This window comes from Lonchura striata, chromosome 24 (assembly GCF_046129695.1).
Source record: "Lonchura striata isolate bLonStr1 chromosome 24, bLonStr1.mat, whole genome shotgun sequence".
Classification (NCBI taxonomy): domain Eukaryota; kingdom Metazoa; phylum Chordata; class Aves; order Passeriformes; family Estrildidae; genus Lonchura; species Lonchura striata.
In genome coordinates this window covers 7,017,966-7,027,196 of record NC_134626.1, presented here as the reverse complement: position 1 = coordinate 7,027,196, position 9,231 = coordinate 7,017,966, and the positions used below count along the sequence as shown (strand labels likewise).

Sequence of the window (9,231 nt, the reverse complement as noted above, 5' to 3'; positions counted from 1 at the left end):
GGGAAGGGGCTGGATCCAAGGGTTTGATCCCTTCCCGCATCCCAGGAAGTGGGAAAAGGCCAGATCCAAGGGTTTGATCCCTTCCCGCATCCCAGGAAGTGGGAAGGGGCTGGATCCAAGGGTTTGATCCCTTCCTGCATCCCAGGAAGTGGGAAAAGGCCAGATCCAAGGGTTTGATCCCTTCCTGCATCCCAGGAAGTGGGAAGAGCCTGGATCCGAGGGTTTGATCCCTTCCTGCATCCCAGGAAGTGGGAAGAGCCTGGATCCGAGGGTTTGATCCCTTCCTGCATCCCAGGAAGTGGGAAGAGCCTGGATCCGAGGGTTTGACCCCTTCCTGCATCCCGAGCAGCGGGAAGAAGCCGGGTCCATTGCGGGCTGGGATCGCAGAGCTCGGGCTGAGGGCTCCTTCTCCGTCTGCCACCGCTCCTGGGGACCCCTCAGGGCGGCGGCGGCTCCGTGCCCCCCTCGGGCAGCACCAGCACGGCGGGCAGGAGGCTGCCGTGGGGCTCCGGGAAGGGCCGCAGCTCCTGGGCCCCGAAGCGCGGCGCGCCGGGGTCGGCCGGGAAGCGGAGGTGGAAGCCGCGGCCCAGGCAGTGGACGAGGCCGCCCAGGGCGGCACATTGCAGCCCGGCCCGCTCGGGCAGGGGGTGGCTGCCGCAGCCGTGCCACGGCCCGGTGCCACCGCCGCACCGCCACACGGCCACCTCGCTGCCACCCGCGCCGCGCCGCAGCTGGAAGCGGTACAGGAACCCATGGGTGCCCACCAGCGCGGCCGTCCTGCCCGGGCCGTCCAAGGCCGGGCTGGTGGCCCAGCTGTCCCGGCGGGCGTCGTAGCGCAGCAGCAGCGAGCGCAGCGTGCCCCCGGTGACAAAGATGTCCCCGTGGCACGTGGCGGCCGCGTGGGCCACGGCGAAGGTGTCCCTGGGCAGGGCGGCGGCGAAGGCCCAGAGGTCACGCCTGGGGTCGTAGCGCTCCACGGTGGCCAAGCACTCGCCCCCGATGGCGTAGAGGTGACCGTCCAGCGCCAGCAGCTGGCAGCGCGGCCGCGCCTGGCGCAGGGGACAGATGTCGCGCCAGCTGTCGCCCAGGGGGTCGTAGCACAGCACGCGGCCAGAGGGGCTCCGCGCCCGGCCCGCGCCCTCCCAGCCGGGCACCACGAACAGGTAGTTGAACATGGAGCACACGGCGCAGCCCCGCCCGGACACCTCGGCCGGCAGCTGGCACAGCTGGCACCAGCGGTCCACGTCCTCGTCGTAGTAGCAGAGGCGGCCGCGGCGGTGGCCGGGCTGGGCCGCGGGGACGTCGGCCACCACCAGGCGCGGCCGGCCGCGGCTGCGGAGCGCCGGGAGCAGCTCCCGCTCGCCGGCGTTGAGGCGGCCGTAGGTGGCCGGGGAGCGCAGCACCTGCAGCAGGTGGGCGCTCATCACCTGGAGCGCCGCGTCCCGCAGCTGCCGCGCCTTGGCCGCGCGCAGAACCTCGGAGCAGTTCCCCAGGTGCACCCGGCCGGGCTGCGACACCTGGGCCGGCGATGGAGCTCCGCCGGGCAGCGGGAGCTGGCGGGCGATCCCAGCGGTGCTGCCTTTCCAGCCGGGGCAAGGCGGCTCTGGAGGGCTCTCCGTGCCCTCCTGCGGAGCTGAGGAGGTGTCGGGATGGGGAGTTTCCAGAGCTGGATTCTCCCGCTGGGTTCCGCAGCTCTGCGGCTCTGCCCGGCCCCGCTGCCGGGGCGGCCCCGCAGGGACGAAGGGCAGGGACGTCCGCCTGGACACCGACTCGGAGGTGGACTGCGCGAAGTAGTCGTAGACTCTGCCCCGCAGGCCAGGCCTGGCCGGGCTGTCCTTGTCCCGGCGCTCCGGGATGAAGCTCTCCTCCACCTGGATCTTGGCCACCGAGGAGAAGCAGTAGGAGGTGTCCGAGCCAGCCTCGCTGGCCGTCAGCAGCAGCCCCAGGCTGGAGGTGACGCTGAGGGTCTGAACTGTCCCCCGGCTGCCCGCCCTGCTCCTCCCGGCTGCAGCCGGGTCCTGCTCCGAGCTCCGGCCGCATCCGTGCCCCGCTGTCCGGGCATCGCCAGTCCCCGGGGAACGCCCGGAGCTCGGTGCAGCTGCGCCCGGCCCCGCGGGGCTGCTCCGGGCCCCGGGGTCGTGAGAGCCCGGCTCGCTTCCCAGCAAAATTCCCGGCTCGCTTCCCACCTCGACTCCTGCCTTGCTTCCAAGATCACTTCCCAGCAAAATTCCCGGCTCGCTTCCCGCCGCAACTCCTGCTTTGCTTCCAAGATCACTTCCCAGCAAAATTCCCGGCTCGCTTCCCAGCAAAATTCCCGGCTCGCATCCTGCCGCGACTCCTGCCTTGCTTCCAAGATCACTTCCCAGCAAAATTCCCGGCTCGCTTCCCACTTCGACTCCTGCCTTGCTTCCAAGATCACTTCCCAGCAAAATTCCTGGCTCGCTTCCCGCTTCAATTCCTGCCTTGTTTCCCGGTTTGCTTTCTGGTTCGCTTCCCTGCTCATTTCCCAGCTCGATTCCTGACTTAATTCCCAATTTATTTCCCAGCTCGTTTGCCTGCGCACTTCCCAGCTCATTTCCTGGCTTCGTTATCAATTTACTTCTTGGCTCACTTCCTGGATTATTTCCCGGCTTGATTCCCGACTTGCTTCCAGGCTGACTTCCCTGCTCTTTTCCCAGCTCACTTCCCAGCTCTCCCGTCCTGCTCCCGGGATCCCTCCCCAGCTCAACCCCTGCTTTGCTTTCTGATTTAATTCCCAACTCCTTTCCCAACTCCCTTTCCATCCTGGCCGGACCCAGCGGGGCTTCCTTGGGAATCAGCCCCAGCTCCAAACCCACCTCCTCTCCTTCCTCCCCCTCCTCCTCCTCATTCCTTGGAAAGCTCTGCTCCCTCCGGAGAGCCGCGTGCCGCATCCCGGGGCCATTCCCAGATTTGTCCCCCCCATCCCTCCTCCTCCTCCTCCTCAGAGCCCCATCCCCATCCCGGTTTTCCCGCTGCTCTCCCGGCGGGATTTTTCCCGGGGGAGGCGAGCGGTTCCTGTAAAACCTGAAGGCCAGGGACAGGAGCAGCAGCGCGGCCGCCGACAGGAGCAGCTTCCCGGGCAGCTGCATGTCCGAGTGCCAGGCCGAGGGCACCCGCTGGGGCATTTTTCCATGCGGGAATGCCGAGGAGCCGATTAATGATTTGCCGGGAGAGGCCGGAGCGCGGCGGGCTGGGACAAGGTGACTTTGAGCGGGCAGAGCTGGCAGGAGGATTCCGGAGGAGCCGCGAATGTTTGGGATGGGCTGGGCTCCAGGGAAAGGTGCAGCCCAGCTCTGTTGGCCTGGGAAACGGAGAGAGAGGGGCTCGGGGAAGGGCACAGAGGCAGGAAAAATATCCCCGGGGAGCTGCTTCTGCGCCGTGGTGCTTTGAAAAGGGTCACGCAGCGAGAAAAAAAAAACAAAAAAAGGGGAAAAACAAAAAGTTCTTGTCCCCAGCGAAGGCTCCTCATCCCTCGGTGCTCCCGGAAAAGGGAGGGAGCAGCAGCCCGGAGCCCTTTGGGCTGATGCCGAGCAGCTGCTCCGCGGCACGGCCGGGTGACCAATTCAGCGGCTGATTCCGTGATTAATTCATTCGGTGATTAATTAATTCAGCGGCCTTCGTTTTGCCGCGCGCTGCCTAACGAGGGTTGACGGGAAAGGGCCCCGGAGCTTGCGGGGGTCTCTCGGGGGCCGCCGTGGAAGGAGGAGCTGGTGGAAAAGGAGCTCGGGAAGGGGGAAAATCCCGGAGGTGGGCAGGAAATCGAGGCTGGAGTTCAGCTGGAAGGAATAAAAGCCGGGAGAAATTCGGGATGGGAAGGGTTGGGAGTTGTCGTTCCTGAGGGATGCCGCACGTATCGGAGTCACCGTGGGGAAACTGAGGCACGGCAGGGCTGTGTTCTCCCCCTGGGAAGCTGCTGCTGGTGGTGGATCTGCTCCTGGCCTGAATTCCAAAGGTTTCGGGGAATTCTTGTCCCCACGACAACAACGCTGGGACCACGGTGAGAGAGGAAAGGCGGGAGCCTGGGGAACGGCAGCGCTTCCCCCACGGCCACGGGAGCGGAGCTCAGAGGGATCCGACCCACGGGAACCACCCGAGAGAGGCGGAAAAAAGCGAGAACCAAACCGGGAGTGGGTGGCAGCTCCTGTTCTCACTCAGGGATTCGCTCCCTGCTGGCTCCATCCCAATCCGGTGGGATTTTCCCCAGGGATGGACCCAGGGGATGTGGGGGGGGGGGGGGGGCTGCGGTGGGAGGGGGCCCTGCCCTGCCAGGGGTCTCCAGGGGGAGGTGGGAGCTCAGGAATTAATTCCCGGTGTCCTCAACTTCCCAAAGCTCATCCCAACGGAGAAGCCGATCCCCACCAGCCGCTTCCCGAGGTTTTGGGATGGGGAGGAGCCTCCGAGCCCCCTCGGGGCAGGTTCTCCCCCATCCCGGGCATCCCGGAGTGCTGAGGTGTGTCCCTGCCCAGGCTGGGATGCTGAAATTCCCGGGAAGGCTGAAATTCCTGTGGTGGAAGGGCTGAGACTGCTCTCAGCTGGAGGATCCCGTCCTAAACACCGAAAATGTTTTTGTATCCCTGAAAAGGCTGGGAAGGCAGCACAGGAATGACCTCCCCGGGCTGGCTCGGCACTCGGGCATCCCTGTGCTCATCCCTGCTGGGAACACGGATCCACCAATGGAGGATATTTTATTTAGGATTAATTATTTAGGATATTTAAGGGAATATTTGGGATGCTACCCAAATGTGGGGAAACACAGCATAGAAGAGCTTGGGGGAATGAAGATATTTGGTTTAAAAGCTGGGTTTTGGAGCACGGCCGGTGTCGTGCATCCAAACCAGCGCCAGCCAAGCCCACCCAGCCTCTCTCCTCCATCCAGCTGGGGTCAGAGCCCCAAAATCCATCTCTGGTGGGGGGGGGCTCGGTTTGGCCAAAACCTTGCGAAAAGGAGAATTTCTCCTGCCTGGAAAGCCGGAGCTGAGGGAGGAGGGCCGCGTGTGGAGCCTGGGCACGCGTTCCGGGGCTCGGCTAATTGGGAAAGGCTCTGGCAGCCGCGACCTGCCGGGCCCTTCCCCGCTGCTGCCGGGGCCGGACCGGCCAAGATCCCGGCGCTTGGCAGCGGGGCAGGACGACGAGGAGGAGGAGGAGGAGGAGGAGGAGGAGGAGGAGGAGGAGGAGGAGGAATTATTCACGTGCTTCGTGAACCCAGCCGGCAATGAGGGCGCCGAGCGGAGCTCCCGCTGCCTTTCCTGCAGGGCCGGGGCACCCCCGGTTCCTGCCATCCCAAAGAATCCACGGGTTCCGCTGGAGAAATTCCCCGCTTATCCCGTTTATCTGCGGTGCGAGGGGAGCGGGAGAAGCGGCGCTGACGTCTCGGCGCTTGTGACTCTAATTGAGCGTAATTACCTCTTCCAAATCTGCTCGAGCCTCTTTCAAAGTCCCCCTGGAATTCGGGAAGGTCGATAACGCCGCTCCTCTGGGGTTTCAGCTGCCGTCAGCCCCTCGCGAAGGCGCTGCGGTTTCGGTGGGTTTTTTTGGTTTTTTTTTTTTTTTTTTTCCCGAGCTAATCAGATCTCCTCGGAAGGTTGTCAGGAGCGGATCTGTCAGCTCTCATCAATAATGGAACAACCTGAGCCGCTCCTTTCCCCTCCAGCCGCCTCCTGCATTATTCACTGCCGGCGCCTCAAACAACGGGATCGGCAATAGGGAGGGGGAGAAGTGGGATAAACTGGGATCCTCTGGGACCACCTGGAGGGAGAGGATGGGGAGGGGGCGGGAGGTGAGGGTGGGTCCGGCGCAGCGTGGGGGGCTCCCTTTGGTGGGGCTGTGGGGTGGAACCCCTTTGTGACCCTCGTTTTGGCAGGAATTCAGAAAAACAGGGAGCAGCTCTGCCCCAAAACGGGGAGAAACTCCCAAATCCCCTCGCTCGTCTCTCTGTGCTGGCACTCGGAAGGCCCCAGCCTCTGGTCGATCCATCCACGCCAGCAGATCCATCCCTTTTCCCAGGGATTTTTCCCGGAGCATCCCGAATTGGGGTGGGTTTGGGATGCAGCCACACCGAGCCCGGCGTTCCTGCCCCAGCCGCTGGCTGGGCTCATCCCGGCGCTCCCGGTGGTGGCCCCGCCGCTGGAATTGCTCCTCGTTTCCACGGGAATGCTCCTCATTTCCGCGGTTCTGGGCTAAACCCGCGGTATTTGCATTTAAATGGAGCTTCGGGCGGCTGGAAATGCTCGTTTTTCCAAGCGGGGAGGCCGAATGGCTGTTTCATCCTGGCGGTTGTTTAATTAGGGCGGGATGAGGCCGCTGGAGCGGCTCCGATCCGTGAGGAAAACCAGAAGGATCCATGGGAGGGGCTCTGCAGAGCGTGGGGGGAAACTGAGGCAGGGAGGATTCCTGAAGAAACGACGCTTCTTCTGAGAAAAACGGAAGATTTTCTTCTCATCCGTGGAGTGGAAGTGTAGATGTGATGGGATTGGGATGTTGGCCGTCATTCCTTCGGGATGGAATCGGAGCCGATGATCCTCCTGCACATCCCAGCCAGCCCCGATCCAACTGCTCCCACTCCAAAGGGTAAAACTCTGGGATTTTGTATGGGAAGGAGCTCTGGAGCTGCCATGGTTTCCTTTAGCTCCTCTGAGGCTGGCAACGGAGCGGGGAAGGGCTGGAATCTGCTTGATAATAATTAATCATCGCGGTGATAATGATGCATGCGGCTGCCGAATAATCCTCCAGGATTATGAGTTCCCAGAGGAAAAGTCTTGGGAGAACCCCCATCCTTGGGATCCTTTCCCCACGGGACATCCCACGGGTGCTCCACGAGGAAAACGGCCTGGAAAACTCCACGATGGAGGCAAAGCCAGCTGGATTTTGCCAGGAGCTGTCGTGTGGTGGGATTGACGCCATCCTAGGAATGGCCAAATCCGGCCCGTTTCCATGGGGACAGCCGGCCACGAGGGATGGGACACGCTGCCCGCTCAAGTGTGAGCGCTGACATTTGGGGTCGGGAGCCGCCTGTCACTTGGCATTCCTCAGGCAGCCCGGCACGAGCGACACGCGCGGGAATCCCACCGGATCAACCCAGTGATCCACGACTTTCGGGCTCCCGGCGGCGCCTCCGCGGCCTCGGGAGGGCTGGGGACGCGTGTGGGTCCTCACCCTGGGGAGACGAGGCCTGGAGCATCGTGGGGCCATGGGAATGCTGCACTTGGGTTTTTCCCAGGGAAAATTTGGTCCTTGAATCCTCAAATCCTCCTGCTCCCCCTTCCAAGACTTTGCAAAGACCCCAAGACGGAGCTGGGAACCCCAGGATGGTGCTGGGAACCCTGGGATGGAGCTGGGAATCCTGAGACAGAGCTGGGAACCCCAACATGGATCTGGGAACCTCGACATGGATCTGGGAACAGTGAAACAGAGCTGGGAACCCCAAGATGGAGCTGGGAATCCCAACATGGAGCTGGGAACTCCAAGATGGATCTGGGAACCCCAAAATGGATCTGGGAACCCCGAGATGGAGCTGGGAACCCCGAGATGGAGCTGGGAACCCCGAGATGGAGCTGGGAACCCCGAGACGGAGCTGGAAACCCTGAGATGGAGCTGGGAACCTCGACATGGATCTGGGAACAGTGAAACAGAGCTGGGAACCCCAAGATGGAGCTGGGAACCCCAAGATGGAGCTGGGAACTCCAAGATGGATCTGGGAACCCCAAAATGGATCTGGGAACCCTGAAATGGAGCTGGGAACTCCAACATGGAGCTGGGAACCCCGAGATGGAGCTGGGAACCCCAAGATGGAGCTGGGAACCCCGAGATGGAGCTGGAAACCCTGAGATGGAGCTGGGAACCCCGAGATGGAGCTGGAAACCCTGAGATGGAGCTGTGAGCCCTGAGATCATGCTGGGAACCCCGAGATGGAGCTGGGAACCCCGAGATGGAGCTGGGAACCTCGACATGGATCTGGGAACCCCGAGACGGAGCTGGGAACCCCGAGACGGAGCTGGGAACCCCGAGATGGAGCTGGGAATCCCAGCACAGATAAAACATGAATTACGACCTTCTCCCAGAAGAGGTTTTCCTTTTTCCCTTTAATTCAATCGTCTGAGGAAGCCAAGACACGGAAAGAGACCGAGACTGTCGAGAGTATAGAAAAAAAAAGAGCGGGAGACCCGATGGCTGGAGGCAGGAGTGCCGGGAGGAGCCGGACGGAGGCGGAGCAGGAGGAGGAGGAAGAGCAGATGAAGCTTCACGTGAGCTCCAGGATCACTGTCAGGGTGAGCGCCAAAGCGAATCTGAAGCCGCGGTGGCCGGGGAGTGAACCTGGAGAGGAGGAAAAAAGGGATCAGAAGTTCACGGAGCCGTATCCCGATGCTGGGGTTCAGGGCAGGACGGGGACACTGCTGGTTAGGAGGGGATTCCCCCCAAAACTTGGCCTGGGGGTTGGGTGGGGTTGGGGGGAGATGGGGTGGGAGCGTCTGTGGGGTCCCCCTTGGTATTCCTGAGGACACGGGAAAGGGCTGGGAATGAGATGAGGAGAGATGGGAAAGGGTCTGGAATGAGGAGAGGAGATGGGAAAGGGCCTGGGAATGAGATGAGGATGTGGGAAAGGGCCTGGGAATGAGGCAAAGAGATGGGAAAGGGCCTGGGAATGAGATGAGGAGAGATGGAAAAGGGTCTGGAATGAGGAGAGGAGATGGGAAAGGGCCTGGAATGAGGAGAGAAGATGGGAAAGGGCCTGGGAATGAGGAGAGGAGGTGGGAAAGGGCCTGGGAATGAGGCAAAGAGATGGGAAAGGGCCTGGAATGAGGAAAGGAGATGGGAAAGGGCCTGGGAATGAGGAAAGGAGATGGGAAAGGGCCTGGAATGAGGAAAGGAGATGGGAAAGGGTCTGGGAATGAGATGAGGAGAGATGGAAAAGGGTCTGGAGTGAGGAGAGGAGATGGGAAAGAGCCTGGAATGAGGAGAGGAGATGGGAAAGGACCTGGGATAAGTTGAGGATGTGGGAAAGGGCCTGGGATGAGGAAATGAGATGGGAAAGGGCCTGGGAATGAGGCAAAGAGATGGGAAAGGGTCTGGGATACGCTGAGGATGTGGGAAAGGGCCTGGAATGAGGAGAGGAGATGGGAAAGGGCCTGGGATGAGGAAAGAAGATGGGAAAGGGCCTGGGAATGAGGAGAGAGATGGGAAAGGGCCTGGGATGAGGAGAGAGATGGGAAAGGG

General features: G+C 62.1%; 2 protein-coding genes across 2 annotated transcripts in view; both read right to left on the bottom strand.

Moving 5' to 3' along the window:
- Window positions 1–437: 437 nt before the first annotated feature.
- Window positions 438–3,190, bottom strand: KLHDC7A (kelch domain containing 7A). The gene is made up of 2 exons (XM_077788248.1): window positions 2,480–3,190; window positions 438–2,251 (listed from the first exon to the last, which is right to left on the bottom strand). The coding sequence occupies exons 1-2, from the start codon at window positions 3,144–3,146 to the stop codon at window positions 438–440; spliced, it is 2,481 nt and encodes an 826-aa protein (XP_077644374.1). The 5' UTR covers window positions 3,147–3,190.
- Window positions 3,191–8,069: 4,879 nt separating this feature from the next.
- The window catches only part of IGSF21 (immunoglobin superfamily member 21), a 54,654-nt gene continuing 53,492 nt past the window's right edge, over window positions 8,070–9,231 (bottom strand). The window contains exon 10 of the mRNA XM_077788198.1: window positions 8,070–8,331. Coding sequence (XP_077644324.1) covers window positions 8,258–8,331 — 74 coding nt within the window. The 3' untranslated portion in view covers window positions 8,070–8,257. The remainder of the gene's footprint in view (window positions 8,332–9,231) is intronic.

What these genes read in the sequence shown, in the direction of transcription:
- KLHDC7A (XM_077788248.1), bottom strand. Translation starts at nt 3,146, where the DNA reads ATGCCCCAGCGGGTGCCCTCGGCCTGGCACTCGGACATGCAGCTGCCC. An exon ending in GCAGGGAAGCGAACCAGAAA is followed by an intron (nt 2,252 to 2,479) that starts GCAAACCGGGAA and finishes GCAAAGCAGGAG; the next exon opens with TTGCGGCGGGAAGCGAGCCG.